The 19,848-nt window shown below is 44.4% G+C and overlaps 1 protein-coding gene across 12 annotated transcripts in view; it reads right to left on the bottom strand.

The window, feature by feature from the left end:
- The window catches only part of EPRS1 (glutamyl-prolyl-tRNA synthetase 1), an 85,975-nt gene that overhangs the window by 62,629 nt on the left and 3,498 nt on the right, over window positions 1-19,848 (bottom strand). For 8 of the 12 annotated variants that reach the window (XM_060246375.1, XM_060246419.1, XM_060246411.1 and 5 more), the window contains exons 2-6: window positions 15,785-15,869; window positions 12,906-13,005; window positions 4,107-4,263; window positions 2,809-2,957; window positions 2,057-2,151 (exon numbers count right to left, since the gene is read on the bottom strand). In XM_060246375.1, coding sequence (XP_060102358.1) covers window positions 2,057-2,151; window positions 2,809-2,957; window positions 4,107-4,263; window positions 12,906-13,005; window positions 15,785-15,869 — 586 coding nt within the window. The remainder of the gene's footprint in view (window positions 1-2,056; window positions 2,152-2,808; window positions 2,958-4,106; window positions 4,264-12,905; window positions 13,006-15,784; window positions 15,870-19,848) is intronic. The other 4 variants (XM_060246383.1, XM_060246402.1, XM_060246454.1 and 1 more) reach the window with 1 other exon arrangement.

Raw genomic sequence — 19,848 nt, 5'->3', positions numbered from 1 at the left:
TACTCTAGACTTCCCAATCCCCAGGTCCCAGCGGGGGATCCCCCGTTTTTACAGGCTTCTCCCCACCCCCAGCCAGCTGGCCGGTGGGGGAAGCCCCGCCCCCCACAGTCACCATGTAGTTTTAGAGCTCCTGAAGGTCCGTTTCTAAAATATGTGCCTTTAAGGCTGAGCAGGAAGGGATTCGGAGAACGGCCCCTCTGTTTGTTTTGCTTTCGTTTTCAGATCAAGTAAAGTTCTGCAGGAACAAGACCCAGTAAGTATTTGTGTGTGAGAGAGAGGGAAGGGGCAGGGGATTCCCTGGTTTGGAGGCCCTCCCCTTGCTTTAGTAAGCGGGGTGGGGGGGAGGGAAATGTCTACTGGGCACTCTATTATTCCCTATGGAGAACTATTCCCATAGGGAATAATGGGTAATTGATCCGCGGGTATTGGGGGCTCTGGGGGGGCAGGTATTGGGGGATCTGGGGGTTTTGAGGTAGAGGCACCAAATTTTTAGTATAACATCTAGTGCCTCTGCCCAAAATACCCCCCAAGTTTTACAGTGATTGGACCAGGGGGTCCAATTCTATGAGCCCCAAAAGATGGTGCCCCTATCCTTCATTATTTCCTATGGAAGAAAGGCATTTAAAAAGGTGTGCTGTCCCTTTAAATGTGATGGCCAGAACTCCCTTGGAGTTCAATTATGCTTGTCACACCCTTGTTCCTGGCTCCACCCCAATGTCTCCTGGCTCCACCCCCAAAGTCTCCTGGCTCCGTCCCCAAAGATCCCAGATATTTCTTGAATTGGACTTGGCAACCCTAGCATACTCCCCTGCTACAATATTCTCAATAAAAGCAGTAAGCTTTGTCTCCTAGTGTAAATGTAATTAGCTCTCTGCATGCAACCAAGGAGAAAGCAGGTAGGAATGAGGAATGGAATCACCAGAACAAATACAAAGTACCACTTAAAGCGGGGAATGGACAACAGCAAACAGGAACTCAACAGTTTGTAGTATTTTTGAGGGTGTAAGGCATGCATCATAGGTTCCGTTTATATCCTCCAAATGCTTCAAAACAGTATATGGCACTATGCTGTGTGGGTCTGGATAACTAGCCCTCAACTCCAGCAATCAGTGCTATATAGAGCAATTGCACAAGGAAGCTCTAGGCCAGGATCTTCAACCTGTTGGTTGGGAGAACAGGTGGATCACAGAGGCCCATCTTTTGGGTCACTACCACCCAATCTGTCCAACTGTGGTTTTAGTTGCTTTTGCACTCAGAGCAGCCTTGTCATCCTTCTCTACATATACTGAAAGGAGCACCAGAATGATAAGGCAAGATCACTGATCAGTCATGATTTATTTAGCACAGGAAGGTTCAGAGACCCAGCACCCTCTTCTTCCAGTCACATGACTCTGTCCCTTGCCTGAAATGCCATGTGACTTTGTCGCATGGTTCTACCTCAGAGGGCCCCTTGCTTCTACCTTAGTCTGGAAATGTTGAAGATTGCGGCTCTAAACTGAGGTTTAGGTTTGCCTTAGAACTTAGCTGTACAGAAGAGAAAGCTCATCTCTTCCACACTTTCCACATTTTCTTGCAAGGCCCCCAACTTATGTAAAGATACAGAAATATTATAAATATTTGCATTTTTAAATTAAATTGGTGCAGAAAACAGCACTGAAGTGATCACAGATAACACAAGATAACAAATCAATGCTTGTGCGTAAGACCATGATTAGTCATGCAGGCTCAGACCAATAGTCTATCTAATCCAATCTGTCCAACCTCCTTTTAATTCCATCTAAGCCCTAATGGCCATGTGTCCCACAAGTCAACTAACTGTATGAAATGCCTTAACAGTAATCTATTCGGTACAGAATGGACCCTGAATTACCTCCTTTCACAGGTCACATTCTATTCCAGTTATTATATTTTTGAATGCCCTACATTTTAAATGAAACCTGCACAATCTATTTTTTAAAGTCTTGCTTCTTAGACACTGCAGAAGACAAGCCTCTTAATTTTATCACCTAACCTCTCATTTTGTGAAAGAAATATGGATTAGATGTGCTCATCTTACCCGCTTGCTTCAGGCGGAAATCGAACGATGACCTTCCCCATCTCTGCACCAGGGAGCTCAACAAACTTCCCGACGTCTTGCTTCTTATCTGCAGCCTTAACATTAAAACAATGCCATTATTGTAAAACATCATAACAGCACAGCTATTAAATATTTATTGGGAATGGGCTGCATGAATTCGGGTAGCCAACCAACTGTAAATGAAGCTCAGCTCATGGATCTGCACCCCTCACTGCCCCCTCCATAATCAGCACAGGGAATGATACAGTGAGAGGGATCACACCCCCATCTTCCCCAGCAGAAGTGTTTTTGCACTGGCAGAAAAGAAACAAGGGATGCAACTCACTGCCTCACACCACAGCATTATCAATCCTAAAGTCAACATTGGACAATGCTGTTAAGCGTGGCTATGTGATTCCCCATAACTGCTAACATCAGCATCTCACCTACTCTATTCAAAACTAAACAACTGTTTACTTAACTTGGTATCTAACATAGCTTAATTGCATTATCCACTGCAGCTTCCCATTCACAATGTAAATACTCCTCTTGGCTCCTTAGGGAACTCTGACAATAGTACTGCCAGTTCAGATCCTGCATGTCAGTATAGGTTTGTCTATGTAGCTGCCAACTGTGACCTTTTTCAATCAGAACTTTGCAGATAAAACCATTAATACTTAGTCTTACTTAGATACCAAAATTGCAACAAAACTTGAGCCAGAGATGCCCAATCAGCAAAAAATAAAACTTACCACTTTGGCCTTGGAAGCAGGAGCAGCTGCAGACCACTGCATACCTACAGACCGAAAAACACGTTGAGCTTCAAGAAAGTTGTACCAGCGTTTTATGTGAACTGGAGCATTGGCTTGAACTAACTGCTCTTGCCACTGATTGTTGCCTGCTGAGAAATAACATAGATTTAATTAATAAGTAGCCAACACAAGGCTTGACAAGATATATTACCCTCATGACTCTCAATGAATGACAGGGTAATTCTGGAGCTCTAGTGAACTACTGCCAGAAAGAAAGAAAAAACATTTCCAAGCTTTTTTGTGTATGCTTTTTTAGAAAACAATAAAAGTTTATTCATAGATGAAAATGGTAAAGCACAACATGGAAAACTATGTAAATTATGCTATATTGAATGTTTTCTATGAAAAGACTTTAATATATTAAAATGTTTTATTTACCCAAAAATGTCACAATTCTTTAGCTTGGAGAAACGTCGACTGCGGGGTGACATGATAGAGGTTTACAAGATAATGCATGGGATGGAGAAAGCAGAGAAAGAAGTACTTTTCTCCCTTTCTCACAATACAAGAACTCATGGGCATTCGATGAAATTGCTGAGCAGACAGGTTAAAACAGATAAAAGGAAGTACTTCTTCACCCAAAGGGTGATTAACATGTGGAATTCACTGCCACAGAAGGTGGTAGCGGCCACAAGTATAGCCACCTTCAAGAGGGGTTTAGATAAAAATATGGAGCACAGGTCCATCAGTGGCTATTAGCCACAGTGTGTGTGTATATATAAAATTTTTTGCCACTGTGTGACACAGAGTGTTGGACTGGATGGGCCGTTGGCCTGATCCAACATGGCTTCTCTTATGTTCTTAATTCCCACAGTAAAAAAATAAAACAAAACCTGATGCTTATACAAGATTAATTAGCAAAGATGTGGAAAATTAAAAGAATTTATGGGCAGCATATAAATCTAAAGTAAGTAAATAAATAAATTTGGATCTGTGCGTTTTGTTTTCTGTTATAACAACTTACCACAACATGTGCTCCACTAAAACACATTGATGAACAATTACACTGGTGTAGTGGTCAGTGTTAGACTGGGATCTAGTAGACCCAGGTTCAGATCTCCACTTTGCCGTGACCTTGGGCCTAACTTACCTTACACGGAGGTTGTTCTGATAATAAAACATAGAATGGTGCTGTAAACAACTTTGGGTCCCCATTGGGGAGCAAAGCAGGACACAAATATATATACATGCACACAAATAAACTAACATTTAGCATATTTACTATGGGGTTTTTTTACCTTTTAATGTTGCCCAGACACTGAAATCCGCAAGGCTCAAAGAGTTCCCAACTAAGTAAGTCCTCAGAGAAAGGGAGTTATTAAGTTCTTCAATTGCTGAAGCAAAATAGGTTGGATCAGACAACTTTCTAGCACTGAATTCCAGCCAATGATCAATCTTGGAGAAAGATAATATTTAAATAGAAATGCTTAGTAAATTAGAATAATACTGATGGTCAACAAAAATGACATCCATTGCCACTTGGAAAATACTAGTTATTAGAAGTAATATATTATTAAATTAGCATAATTCATTATTATTTAAAAGTGGGAAGCAATATTGTATTTGAATATATTATCATGTTCCTGTTTAAATGTCTTAGAAAACTATACACAGGAATTTTCTTTGCAGTTCTCCTCCTTCTGGGCTCTTATCTCTTCATATACTTATAATGACTGCTGAAAATGATACCACTCTGATCCATGCATAAATATAAATACCTGTTTATATTTATGCATGGATCAGAGTGGTATCATTTTCAGCTTACCTGTAACTGATGCTTACCTGTAACTGATGATCTTCGAGTGGTCATCTGTGCAGTCACACACATGGGGTCTTGCCGCAGGCAACGGATCCGTACCTCGGAGTTCTAATAGCTCGCCTGTAGCGCTTTTTGGCATGCTTCCCTCCCGCTCTGGGGAGCAGGCACCGACTGCGCATGCCTGGAGCGAGGGGGAGGCACCATTCCCACTCAGTTTCTTCCAGCCGCCACTGACACTCAGTAGAAGTAAATATAAGGCAGAGGAGGCCAGCAGCGGGGAAGGCTGGGTGGGTGTGTGTGACTGCACAGATGACCACTCGAAGATCATCAGTTACAGGTAAGCAACCTGTTTATCTTCTTCGTGGTCTCTGTGCAGTCCCACACATGGGTGATTAGCCAGCTAAATGGTCCAGGAGGAGGGTGCTGGTCCAAAGAAAACGTTAGTTACATCACCCAAGAATATGCACAATCACAAAATCACATTATATAGATTATAGATGGAAATGGATACACTCACCAAAGACTTCAGCGGAAGATGGACCTGAGGACCGCTTGGCCAAAGGAGGCATCCCTTCTCGCATGAACGTCCAGGGCATAATGGGAGACGAACGTGGATGGTGAGGACCAAGATGTGGCAGCGCAGATGTCCTCTAGGGAGACGCCATGCAGGAAAGCCGAAGACGTCGAGACCGCTCTGGTGGAGTGAGCCTTAAGGCCTTCGGGTAAGGGCTGCTTAGCCAGTTCGTAACACAACTTGATGGCACTAACTACCCATTTAGATAGTCTCTGGGTAGAAATTTTGTGTCCTCTGCGAGGGTTACCGTAGGCCACAAACAGGTTAGGGTCCTTACGGAACTGTTGTGTACGAGCAACAAAGCCCTTCGGACGTCGAGGGCGCGCAGAGCTCTTTGCCCAGAGTCCTGTGGATCAGGGAAGAAAGTTGGTAATGACGTTGACGTTGATAAATGAAAGTGGGATACAACCTTGGGAAGGAAGGAAGGGTCCGGTCGGAGGACGACCTTATCCTTATGAAAAAACGTGTAAGGAGCATCATGGCGCAAGGCACAAAGGTCACTGGCCCGCTTGCCGGAAGTAAGGGCAACTAGTAGAGCGGTCTTCCAAGACAGTAGATTGAGATGTACTGTGGCCATGGGTTCAAACGGTGGTTTCATAAGGCAAGAAAGCACTAGGGACAAACTCCAAACTGGAACAAAAGGTTTAATCGGAGGATGAAGGTGCAACATGCCCCTCAAAAATAACTTGGATAACTTATGTGAAAAGACAGTCTGTCCATCAACAGGATCATGGAAGGCTGAGATGGCAGACAGATGAACTTTTAACGAAGAATAACAGAGTCCTGATTCCTGTAAGGAAAGTAGATATTGAAGGACTAACTGCAGAGGCATAGACTCTGGTTGTAAGTGCTGGGAAGACGCATAGGAACAGAAACGCTTCCATTTACATTGGTAAAAGCGTCTGGTGGAAGGCTTCCTTGCGTTAAGGATAACCTCAGCTACCTCTGCAGACAGGGAGATGGACAGATTCTCCACGCTGTAAGGGCCAGGACTTGTGGGTTGTGGTGCCATACCTGGCCGTTGGCTTGTGTTAGGAGGTCACCTGCTAGAGGGAGGCGGCGGTAGGTGTGACGAGACATCTGCAGGAATCTCGTGAACCATGGTTGACGTGGCCACCATGGAGCAATGAGAATACAGTCCATGCCATCCCGTGCAGTCTTCAGTAACGCCCACGTTATGAGGGGGATTGGAGGAAACAGGTAGTGCAAGGGGCCCGCCCAAATGTGTAGGAATGCATCGTTGCCCCTTCTGGTGTAAAAGCGGGAGCATTTCGCATTGCTCCTTGAGGCAAAAACATCGATCTTGGGCATGCCGAAGCATAGGAAGATGCGATGGAGATAGATCTGATTGATGGACTATTCGTGGTCGTCTATCCGAGTCCTGCTGAGAGAGTTGGCCAGGACATTCTCCACGCCTGGAAGATGGATGGCAGTCAGATAGATGTTGTGCTTGACACACCATTCCCAGAGCAATATGGCTATGCGGCAGAGCCGAAGGGATCTGGTACCGCCATGTTTGTTGACATAAAATACTGTAGCCATATTGTCCATGGAGATCTGGACGTGCCGACCCCTGATCAGCGGGAGGAACGAATGGAGGGCCCTGTGCACAGCAATCAGTTCTAGGCAGTTTATGTGCATGGCCCTCTCGGACGGAGTCCAAAGCCCTCTGACGGTCTTGTCCTCTAAGTGGGCTCCCCAACCCCACTTGGAGGCATCTGTTGTCACAGTGACCGATGGAGGAGGAGAAAGGAACGGCATTCCGGAAAGCAGGTTGTGTGGTATAGTCCACCAAGCAAGGGAATGTAGAGCTCTCTGGGGAACGGTGAGAAGAGTGCTCTGTGGCTGCACGTGTGGATGGTAGGAACGAACAAACCAGAGTTAAAGATGTCGCATACGCAGCCTTGCAAAGCGGAGAACAGATATGGTTGCAGCCATGAGGCCCAGGAGTCGCTGAATGATGAAGGCAGACTGGATGGGGGTTTGCCGAACTAGGTTGGCTAGAGAAATTATAGCTTGCACACGGTCCTCTGGGAGGAAAGCAAGATGAGGGGACGTACATAGACGCGCACCTATGAACTGCAAGTCCTGGGTCGGTGTGAGGTGTGATTTGGTGATATTCACACAAAGACCCAGGGAGGCTAGCAGAGAGAGGGTTGTATCGAGGTTCCTCTTGAGTTGGTGCTGTGATGGTGCAATCAGGAGCCAATTGTCTATGTACGGGAACACAGGGATGTTTCGGAGATGCAGGGCAGCTGCCACCACTGCCATGCACTTGGTGAACACTCTGGGTGCGGTGGAGAGGCCAAATGGCAGGTATTGGTATTGGAAGTGATCTGGACCTATGGCGAATCGCTGAGGCCGGATGGTCACATGGAAGTAAGCGTCCTGAAGATCTAAGGAGGCCATCCAAGAACCCTTGGGAATCAGAGGGAGGATGGATTGCAGGGAGATCATTCTGAATTTCTTGTACATTATGTGCTCGTTCAGCTTCCGAAGATCTAGGATAGGACGCTTGCTTCCATCCCTCTTGGGCACCAGGAAATACCTCGAGTAGAACCCCGTCCCGCGGTGTTGAAGAGGAACCGGTTCTATGGCATTTTTCTGGAGCAGGTCCAGAATTTCTTGTTGGAGGTGAGGGGAGGGTGGGGTAACGATAAAGTAATGGCGGTGAGGTGGTGAAACGAACTCGATTGCATAGCCTAGGCGAATGATGGTGAGCACCCAGGAGTCCGTGGTGATCGAGGTCCAAGCTGGATAAAATGGGAGAAGACGTGTGATACAGAGGGTCCATATGTGGAGTGGATGGGAGAGGAAAGTCAAAGAGACTGCTTGGATTGCTGTGCAGGCTTCTTCGTAGGTTGAGAGCGGGGCCTTTGCTGGAAGGGCTGCTTATGTTGTGGAGGCTTCCTCCTCCAATAGTCAGGTTGCCTGGGGGAACGCTGACGACATTGGAAAGGTGGTCTCCAAGGTTTGGGCCTGTTGAATTGCTGAGAGGTCGGCTGGGAAACACCCAAGCGCTTAGCCCTCTTACGGCCATCATCAACCGAGGTCAGAACCTCATCAGTTGAGGCATGGAATAGGCCAAGGCCATCAAAAGGCAGGTCTTTGATCTTCTGCTTAATATCAGGCTGCAGATTGGTTGACCGAAGCCAAACGTGACGGCGTAGAGCCACCGAGGAGGCAAACACCTTAGATGAGCAGGATACAGCATGTCTCTGGGAATTGAATTGCTGTTTCGAAACTCTAGACAGCTCAGAGACCAAGTTGGAAACAACCTTCTGGGAAGTATCAGGCAGGGAAGGAATATGAGGGGTAATTTGGTTAGCCAGGTTGTAAGTATATGCAGCGAAGTATGCCAGATAGTTACTGAGCTTTGAATTTGTAGATGCAAGGCTGTAGATTTTTCGAGCCAAAGTGTCCAACTTTCTGCCCTCACGATCAGGTGGGATAGGGTGACGGGATGGCTTCGATTTAGTGGCTGAATGAACTATAATTGAGTTGGGAGCCGGGTGGAAGGCTAAGAACTTGGATTCGGGTCCATGGACGCGATAAAGGGAGTCGAGGCGCTTGGAAGTAGGCGGAATAGAGGCCGGTTTGTCCCAGGACTCGCGTAAGCCTTCAAGGTGAACAGGTAACATGGGTAAAATGGAACCAGATGGGAAATCAACTCGAACGAGGTCAAGAACGATATCAGAGACTTTAGGGGAATCCGAAGGTACAGGGATATGAAGGGCCTCGGCCATGGTAGTAATAAGATTAAGGTACGCTTTGGAACTATCAGACGGGGAAAGTTGGGTAGGTTGTATGGAATCCGAAGTGGGAGAGACAGGGGGGGTCCTCGGAGTCTGAGGGATCCGATGTGCCCATCTCGGATTGGGAGTCTTCTGGATGGGGAGATGCTTGAGACTTAGTGGGAACGGAGGAAGACTGATCTTTAGGAAGCTTCAGAGAAGTAGACTTGGTAGGATGAGAGGATGTATTCGGGGCTACGGATACTGTGGCAGACGGTTTGGAAAGGACTCGGGTTTGAGAAGATTCACGAGTTCGGTAGGTCTCACAGGTTCGAGGGGAGACATATTCCTGTAGGTCGTGGGAAGGGACGGTTCACGAGGTTGATAGGTCTCACGGGTTCAGTGGGAAACATACTCCGGGTCATCATAAGGGTAGTATGGGGATTCATGACGGTACTGGTATTGGTAGTCCAAGGTCTGGGGGTGGTAACGGGCGAATCATGAAGGTTTCGGATTCGAGGAGTCGAAACGTCTCAGCCAAGGTCGACATCACAGTAACGGGATCTGCGGGGACTCAGCTCCGACGGGGAACGATAGTAGCGTTGGCGGATCCGACGTCCATGAGGAGACGGTGACCGGGAAGGAGAGGAGTAGTCGTAACGACCTCTATGATAATCCTGGTACGGCGACGGGGAGCGACAACGCCGAATCGGAGAACGAGACTGGACCCGTTGGGTAGAGACCTGCATAGAAGACTCTCAAAATAACGGAGAGACCGCAATGTCCCGAAAAGAGCTCGGCTTAAATCTCGAACGGGTCATTTTAGGCGAAGGGTCAGACTCCAGGATGTTATCAGGTAGCTCGCTGTGAATAGAAGGAGAGCGGGACCCGATCGGGATGACTTCCACCCTAGGCGGAGAATGAGGAGTCAGTTCTGGCATCTCGGAAATGACGTTGGACGGCGCCGAGAGCTCAAACGGGATGATGGGATCCGAAGCCATCAGAGTGGACGCCGAACCCGAGGTAGATGGGATCGGGTCGCGGGGCTTCCTTGGAACCGAAGCAGACGCAGCGGAAGCCGTCGCAGCCGGATTGCATGGTCTTGGCGAATCCGGATGACGCGATTTCAGATCCGACCTCGGCGAATCCAAAGCCCGAGACTTCTTCGAAGCCTTATGGCCGTTGGAATGCTTGGAAGGCCTCTTGTCGGACTTATGCTTTTTTGCAACGTGCAAAGTGGCTGAGGCAGCCGGATCTCCCGCTCGCTTTTTTGGGGGAGGCGGCAAATCCAAGGCAGGCATAGGCCGAAGAGATTTCGCCAGTAAGAAGCTCTGGAGTCTAGCCACTCGATTTTTTCGCGCCTGTTTCCTGAAGCTGGCGCAATGGGGACAGGTATTGACTCTGTGGGATTCCCCCAGACAGAAGAGGCAGTAGAAATGCCCATCAGAAGTAGGAATCTTCGACCCGCACTTCCGACACTTTTTAAAAGTGATCTTCCCTTCCATACACTCCGGACAAGGGAGGAAGGAAGGGAGGGAGTTGGGGGGGTAGAGAAAGATAGTAAGCGCAGAAACCGGTAACTGTTTTTTTTGGGGGGGGGTTGTGGACGAAAAGGGGAAAAGATAAGAGGAAATAAGAATTAAAGAAGAAGAATACGATACCGACAGACGAACTATAGAGGAGCGCAATGAGGTAGGTGTTGTCCGGGCGGCGGAAAGGAAGAAACTGAGTGGGAATGGCGCCTCCCCCTCGCTCCAGGCATGCGCAGTCGGTGCCTGCTCCCCAGAGTGGGAGGGAAGCGTGCCAAAAAGCGCTATAGGTGAGCTGTTAGAACTCAGAGGTACAGATCCGTTGCCTGCGGCAAGACCCCATGTGTGGGACTGCACAGAGACCACGAAGAAGATCTAATCTTACAAGAGACAATAGAAAAGAGTAAGACTCTTGCTCTTTTCTACAGCTAGAGACAAACATAGCTACCCATCTTGATCTATCTTACAAGAGACAGAAAATTAATCCCCATTTCCAAAGGAGGTTAGCACATTAGAAAGCAGAAAAAATGAGTGTCTTGATGTAAATTTTTCACTTTTAACTAAGACAATCTGTTAATCTTCTATTTCATATGTATAGTATAAGAATCTTCCTCACTGGCAGGTAATAATTCTATCATATAAAAACTGACTAAGATCTGTCTTAATAAAGACATGCAGTGTGTCTCTTTTACATTTTAAATCACTTTGAAAGACCAATAAAGAAAAGTGAAGAAGTGTATTCATTTTAGAAAATATAAAATAAATCGAAAAGTCCATAGTACCAATCCATCAACTGATCATTAGGAGAGAAACAAAAGGGGGACCCTATGAGAAGTTGCATTTTCTTGCTCCCCATGTGGGCTCCAATGCCCCCCTTCTCTTCTAGCAATTTGCCTTCCATTCTTGCTTTCCCCCTCCTCTTTGTTTTTGCTCCTCCTGTTCATCGATGCCACTGCCCCCTCCTTCTCCTGGCTACAGCTGCATCTTTGCCATTGAGACCAGTTTCTATACAGCCCTGCAGGTTGCCATGGCAACCCAAATTCTATGTTAGCAGTAACAGGGTCAAACAGGTGCCAAAAACAGGTGCCAAAAAAGTTTGTCCAGTTGCTTGGAATATTTTTCAGTTTATTCAGTATGAAGATGTGAACACGATCCTTGGAAGTTTAAGACATCTGTATATGACCATTGCTGGTTGCTTAAGTCTGCTGGGGGAAGGAGCTAACTGACTGAGTCTGAGAGATAATTAATATTCTTTGAAAGATGGGGTGGTCGCCCTAGCCTTGTGAATCCATTGCTAAAGAAATCTACCCTGGACCCAGAAGAGTTGAATAATTATTAAAGTCTCAAGAGTACAATTCTTGAGCAAGGTGACTGAATGGGTGGTGGCTGGACAACTCCAGGGATTCCTAGATGTGGCAGGTTGCTTAGATTCTTTCTAATCCAGTTTCAGGAATGGTTATGGAACTGTAACAGTCATGGTCACCCTCATGGATGACATGCACCAGGAAATGGACAGAGGGGGTGGAACGCTGCAGATTGTCCTGGACCTCTTAGCAATTTCCAGTGCTAGCCATCATGGGATCCTTCTGGACTTTCAGGGCTGAGACCAGGAGACACCATTTTGCAGTGGTTCCAGTTGGTTTCAATTTATGGTCCCACTGGACTGCTGCTCAGCCCCTTGGCCCTTGACTGTGGGGTCCTGCAAGGCTGTATCTTGTCCCCCATGCTTTTCAACTTCTACATGAGACCATGGGGTGAACTCATTTGGAGATTTGGGCTGAACTGTCACCAATACACTAGCTCATGCTTCCAGCAAATTCCAGGGAGGCTGGAGAAACCCTCAACCAGGCAATTTTGGGGTGGAGCTTAATCCCAACAAGACTGAAGTGCTATTAGTGAGTGGAACGACTGTCCAAGGATTTAAGGTGTCATGTGTTCTGGATGGAGCTGTACTCTACTTGAACAAACAGGTCCATAGTTTGGGAGTGCTCCCAGACCCAAGTTTATTACTGGAATAACAGGAGGCAGCTGTGACTAGGAGTGCTTTTTACCTGCTTCAATTGGTTAAGCAACTGTGGCCTTTTCTGGGCAGAAAATATCAGGCCATTGTAGCGCATGTCATGGTAACATCTAAATTAGATTACTGCAATGCAGTCTATGCGGGGCTGCCCTTGGAATGTACTTGGAAACTTGAAATGGTGCAGAATGCTGCAGCCAGGATGTCAACTGAAGTGAGCTGTGGGAAATATCTTTGCCTGTCAAGATATTAACTGCGAGAGTAGTTGCACACAAGTCCCTGATCTTAAAGGCTTGGACAAATATCAGAATACATTATAAAAGCCAAGGGGAACAAACAATAATATTCTGTGATTTTAAGAGGCTCATCAGGCAGAGAAAGAATGCAGTTCCAATCAATTTCTAATACAAAAGACTTTTCCTACCTCAGTGTGCTCCAGCAAATTTGATCCATATAATCTAGCAGAAGGGGCAATTCTGGCCAGATAACGAGCTATGGAAGTTGCATCAGTGAATGTAACTTGACTGTGTAAAAAAATGAAACACATATGAGTTTATCTGCACTTGGAATGTAACTGTATCAGAACAAATTATAAAATCAAACTAGCAACTACACAGAGAATTTAATTAGTAGGTACACTTTCAAGTAAATTAAATAACTTCATTCATTTACTTTCACCTACTTATAATTGGCCCTACCACACTAACCATTAAAGATTTGTGGACAAAACCAACAGAAAATGTTAACTATTTTCAGTTAATAAATAATCTACAATATTTTCTTCTAGTTCAGGTGTACCAAAAGTAACAGTACGTCACAGACCAGGACAAACCTAACACTGCAATCCTAAGAACATCCAGCTCTAAGACCCAATGAACAGATCTGAATATTATTCTTAGATAAATCTGCTTTAATTAACAAGGATAATACATGTGCTTGCTTATACAATCCCTGCTCCCCTTCAACCACAAGTCATGGCTTGGCATTATATATTGTCCAGCTAATCCTGCTTGATAGAACAGAGTTTTGCAGGAAAAAGTATCACAACTGCTCTGGTTGTCACTGGCTTAGCTGTTCTGATGTCATAAAAGGGCTTGATAGTTTCTGCCTCAGCAGCTAGGTCCAATAATAAATTTCTAATAGCTGCTCTTGTTGAATGAAACATCACAAGTATTCTTTATATACTATTAACACCTTGTTGATGAGTACGATTTCAGGCCTTTCAGTGGGACACTAGTGATTCACACTTGGGGAAGAAACCATAACTCAGTGGTAGAGCATCTGCTTGGCATGCAGGAGGCTCTGGGTTTAATCCCTGGCATCTCCAGGTAAAGGACCAGGAAGTAGGTGATGGAAAGCCCACTGCCTGAGTCCCTGGAAAGCCACTGCCAGTCTGAATGGACAATACTGACTTTCTCAGACCATGGGTCTGATTCAGAACAAGACAGCTTTGGAAACCTGTTGAGCAAACGCTTCTTATTATAAATACCACTTAAAGAGATATTGTTGTCATGGAGAAAGCTTAGTGCAAGGACAAATGGATCACTCAAAAGTGATCCACAGTAGTTTGTGGTTGCCTCTATATACACACAACTAAGAACTCATGACTTTTTTTTCTTGATTGTAGATTCCTGAGTACCTGAAAGACTGACCACTCCTCCCGCACACCGTCCAAAGCAGGATTTGAGAGCTGCATGAAGGGCCTTCCTTAGAAAACTAGGCTTGGATTGGCTGGGGCAGGGAGGGAAGGCCTTCTCTGCTATAGCATCCAAATATGAATGGAAATTGACCATATACTCAAGGGACTTCTGCACTAGCTTAAAGATCTACCTGTTCCATCTGGGTTTAGGAGATACTACCGCTGTTGCTGCTAGAAGAGATGAGGTGGCTCTTATTCACTGTTTCAATGATTTGTTATTTTATATATTTGGTTTTAAATTATATTGGGAGACCAGATATGTTTTATAGGAGTTCCAGAAATATACTAAACTAATAAACAAGCCGCTGCTGGAACTGGAAGATGTTTCAAAAGCAGCTGAGGATACAGTATGAAGGAATTCTGGTTTTGGGGGGGGAGGGGTGTCAGAAAGCACCTGCTATATGCGCATGCCTTTTTGTGCTCATATGAATGCCCTTCCAGGGAACAGATACAAATAAATTCTGTACCAACTACAGATATATACCTCAGAAATTTTATCCTTGTTTTTTCTTAACTACAACTCACACCTCATTCAACTTTACAGTTCTACAAAAGAATGTTCTCATTAATAACCCGAATTTAAGCTATGCTGACATCATCTTAGCATTCCCAATCAATAGTCTGACCTATTTCACAATAGAAAAAAGGCATAAAACACTGCGTAACAATTGCACAGAATGTCTAGTCCAGGAACAATCATACAATGCCACTTCCCAACTGACATTAAGAATCACTAATGAATTAAGAGAGGCAGATATAATGGGTTGCATCCAGTGAAACAGCTAGTGAAAGGAACTGGCTTTCCCTCACAGAAGCACCCTGTCCTTTATCCTAACTCCTTTAAGGACTGAGAAACTCTTGCAAGTAAATCATGCCACAGGGTGGGGGAAGAAGGCTGCAGCTTGAGTCTCTTTCTCCCTCTCAGCAGGGGAGGGAAACAGAAGCAGTTTTACCTGATTCCTTATTTTTGCTGCAGACAAAATAACTGTTTTGTTTGCAAGGCTATCCCAATCTTCAGAGAAGAGAAGGATAAACAGCAGGCTGTCTGGGGAAGGGGAAGGCAGGAAGAAGATCCAGCTCATAGACTTTTGCTGTATAGAGCCCAATGCACTACTGCTTACTCTGGTGAATGCTGCAGACCACTGCCACCATGTAGTTAATGCTGACACCATGTGGGGAGCGACTGTCTTGCCCTCCTTTTTCCTTTGACTGGCACCAGCATGGCTAAAATTCAGCCCCATTCTCTCTTGTGGTGTTGCTCAAGGTCAATGCCACAGGGTATATTATTCCACTGGCTGCCCACCTGTTACCAAACTCAGTTTAAAGTATTGGCCATCATGTCCAAAGCCCTTCACGGCCTTAGATTCTCATATCTGGGAGACCACCTCTCCCCCAAGCACCATAATGACAGCTTCATTCATCTGAGCAAGGGCTTTTACAGTAATGGGAGCAATAAAAAATTTAGGATAATTTTGGAATGCAAAGGATAGCAATTGTATATGCAATCATTAATTCTGTATAACTGTTTCTTCCATTCTCCATTAAACAGAGTGAGTAACAACTGTCTTTTAAAAGTATGCATGGCAGAGATACAAGGCACTTACTCAGATACCCGCAGGATGGTTTCTTTGCCTTCTTCGACTGAAATTTTAACTTGATCTTTCACAAGTTCTGCAGTCAGCAAGGCTCCTGATTTTAAAAAAGAAAATAATTCATAATCAAAATAAAAGAATTTGATTTCTTTCTTTTTAAAAGCAGCTTTAACTCAGCATCTGCTTATCACTCCAAGACCAAAATGCTCAGGGAAGAAATCAGTTGATCCTATATGATCCTGGAAGTCTTTAGGGTAGAAGCATGAAAAATCAAAGCAAGGATTAACTTTACATTCATTTTCTAGCAATGCTGCATAATTTACAGTGCTCCCAAAGCAAGGGCATGATCTGCAATTTTTAATGCACTACTGATTTAATCCTTTTTCATTAAATCAATGGGGCCACATCAGCTGAATCATACTCAGTCTTTCACTTCAGTTATTTCTAAAGTCAAAGCCCATTCCTAAAGTCATGGGAAGCTCTCTCCAAACCATGCTGACTTTTACTAAAATTATGGTAGTTCTTAAAAAAGGAATTTTAACTGTGAATTTAGAGTGGACTGTATAAAACCAATTTCAAGCTATTATTTTACACTTGACTGAACACAGTTCAGTTAAATGAAGACACTTATGCATAGTTCAGAACTAACATAAAAAATTGGCTTGTTGGACAGTACCCAAGAACCAGCAATGATTTTAGTGTGGTCAACAAACCAAAACATGAAACCATAGTTTGAAGCCACTGTTTGGCAAGAACTTGGCTCGAAATTACATCCAACAAATCCAGATTTCAGCCCATGGAAACTGCCTGGCCTCAGAGAATATTGCTTAAAAATGAAACTACTCTGGCTGCAGTTTCCCATGGAACTCCCTTCTCACATTTTTGTTTGGCCACTGCCATATCTCCATCCCTCTCCAACTGCCACTTTTAAATAAAAAATGGCCATGTGGAGATCCATCAGTCACTTCCTCTATTTCATAGGTTTCATCCACCATGTCAAAAAGAAATCCTTCCAAGCAATTATTATGCAACACAATTTATACAAGAAGACAGAGGGGAAGCAGCAAAACCCAACTTCAGATATAGATGAAACCACCTGAAACAATAAAATGTATACATATGTAGTCACCCATTGGGCAAGGCTAAGTATTTTGAATAGTATCTGGGGATTCCTATGGAACTAGGGTGAAGCAAGGAGTATAAATTGAGATCTGCCTAAATGTCTTTAATACAAACCATACTTTGGAACTTAGACTACAGTTAGTATAAAACATGGTTTGATATTATATCTGAACCAAATGTTAAAAGAGTATGGTGTGAACTTTTTAAAGAAAACACTGTGAAGGCAGAAACACTGTAAATATTGTTTCTGATATGTATTGTTTGTCATGCATAATTCTAATATACTCATTATACTCAATAGCTCTTTATCCCAATTACACACTTCATCTAGCCTTTATAAGGGTTAAACTTTAATAACTGTCCACAGTTCTGAGATACCTTAACACAGCCCTCAACAATTACAACAGGCCACAATGATTACAACAACTATTGCAACCTAATGTTTGCTTCTGACATCTGGAGCTGCAGTGGCCCTCAGCCTGTAAACTCCCTTACACAGAGTTCAAAAGCAGGAGGAGGTTGACAAGAGGGAGTCAGGAAGAAAATAAGGTCACATCAGTAGGTAGGGAGTCATCCCATAAAAGGAATGTCCTGCAAAACTTCTAGTGCAAAGCTAATTTTGTTTATTTATTGGGGGGGTGTTAGTCACGGCTTACCCAAAGGGTTTCATGGTGACTTACAACACTTAAACAACTTCATAATAAATAAGTTAAAAAACAACAAAAAACAAATAATACATATAAAATTAAGATATATAACTCAGCACCAGATCAATATCAAACCAGCCTAGCCAAGCTGGCCTGGGAAAAAAATTGCTGCCTGATCCCAAAGTAGCAATCATTTTCCTGGGCGTATAAGAAAGGGCCATGAGAACTAAGAACTGGTACAACCCTACCTGCCAGTCTAAATTTACAGGATCAGCATTGCTGTCAGATGGCCTTCTAGCCTCTTTAAAAACCTCCAAGGAAGGAGAGCCCACCTCCTCCTGAGGAAGCCTCATCCACTGAGAAACTGCTCTGTTAGGAAGTTTTTCCTAATGTTTAGTCAAAAACTTTTTTGATTTAATTTCAACTCGTTGGTTCTGGTCCAACCTTCTGGGGCCACAGAAAACAACTCCACACCATCCTCTATACGACAGCCCTTCAAGTACTTGAAGATGGTGATCATATCACCTCCCAGCCACCTCCTCTCCAGGCTAAACATGCCCAGCTCTTTCAACCTTTCCTCATAGGACTTGGCCTCCACACCACTCATCATCTTCATTGCCTTCCTCTGGACACTTTCCAGTTTGTCTATATCCTTCTTAAATTGTGGTGCCCAAAACTGAACACAATACTCTAGGTGGGGTCTAACCACAGCAGAGTAAAGCAATACCATCACTTTGCCTGATCTGGACATGATACTTCTGTTGATATAGCCCAAAATCGCATTGGCCTTTTTAGCTACCGCATCACACTACTGACAACAAAAGCATATGGTTTACTAAGATCCCTAGATCCTTTTCACACACAAGACAAGTCTCCCCCATCCCATGATGCATTTGATTTTTCCTACCTAAATGCAGAACTTCACATTTATCCCCATTCATTGTATTTGTTTTAGCCAAATTTTCCAGCCTGTCAAGATCATCCTGTATCCAAGCTCTGTCTTCTAACCCTCCCAATTTAGTATCATCTGCAAATTTAATAAGAATGCTTTCATCCAAATAATTTACAAAGATGTTGAATAAAAAAGGCCCAAGAACAGATCTATGAGGTCCTCCACTTCTCACTCCTCTCCAAGAGGATAAGGAACAATTCACAAGCACTCTTTGTGTGTGATCAACCAGTCACAGACAATGTTCCCTCTAAGCTGTGAAGTCTTGGTAGCAGAAATTCTACTTTGTGAGCTACTAGCATTAAGTTTTGAGCTACTGCAAAAATTAGTTTCCTCTGGGGCCATTTTTCATGAGCTAAGACAAAAATGTGTTCACAAAACTGTGAACTTGCTCACACTAACTCAGCTTAGAGGGAACACTGGTCACAGATCCACCTAACAGTAACAGGATCCACATTTTACCAACTTTTTAACAGAATAGTATATTGAACCTTATTAAAGCCTCACTGAAATCAAGATAAACAATGTCTAAGCAGGGGTGTCAAACATGTAACCTGGGGCCAAATCAGGCCCCCAGGGAGCTCCTATCAGGCCCCTGAGCAACTGGCTGTCAGCTGCTTCCTTCTCCCTACATCTTGTTTCCTTCTGCATCACAGCTTGCTTTGCCAGGCTTGCTCAATTGCACAGGAGCTACAGAACAAAACCTCTATTCTCTCCACTGGCTGAAGTCCCTCCCTTGGGGAGGAAGGGGGGAGGCAGAGCTTGCTTTGCCATGCTCTCTCAATCACACAGCAGAGCTACTGAGCCAAGCCTCTCTTCCTTCTATGGGCTGAGGCTCCTCCCCCACCAGTTCCCTGGGGAAGGAAGGAAAAAGCCAGATCATGTGTGTACCCTGGATCCATGGGAGAAATACAAAGAAAGCACCTTTAAAATCAATGAGTGCTAACATTTTAAGCATGTTTTTAAGTTTTTATTTTTAAAAAAATTGAGTTTGTCTGTGTCTTTTATAAAGTTTTTATTTATTTATTTATTTATTACTTCCCATTTATATCCCGCCCTCTCCGCAAGCGGACTCAGGGCGGCTTACAACATTATAAAAACAATCAATCCAATAAAACCATAATTTACATATATTAACTTTAAAACCATTCTATAGCGCTATTTCAGTCCCGTATAGGCGGTATTGACTTCTCGACCAAGATCGCCAGCATTCTGTAGGATGTCCGGTGGCAGCCTTTTTTCGATCAAACCACAAAAGCCTGTTTGAACAATTCGGTCTTACAGGCCCTGCAGAACGCAGACAAATCCCGCAGGGCCCTTATAGCTTCTGGGAGAGTGTTCCAAAGTTCTGGTGCTGC

This window comes from Heteronotia binoei, chromosome 1, assembly GCF_032191835.1.
Source record: "Heteronotia binoei isolate CCM8104 ecotype False Entrance Well chromosome 1, APGP_CSIRO_Hbin_v1, whole genome shotgun sequence".
NCBI lineage: Eukaryota > Metazoa > Chordata > Lepidosauria > Squamata > Gekkonidae > Heteronotia > Heteronotia binoei.
Note: the sequence above shows the minus strand (reverse complement) of the source record. Positions and strands in the feature narration are given on the sequence as shown.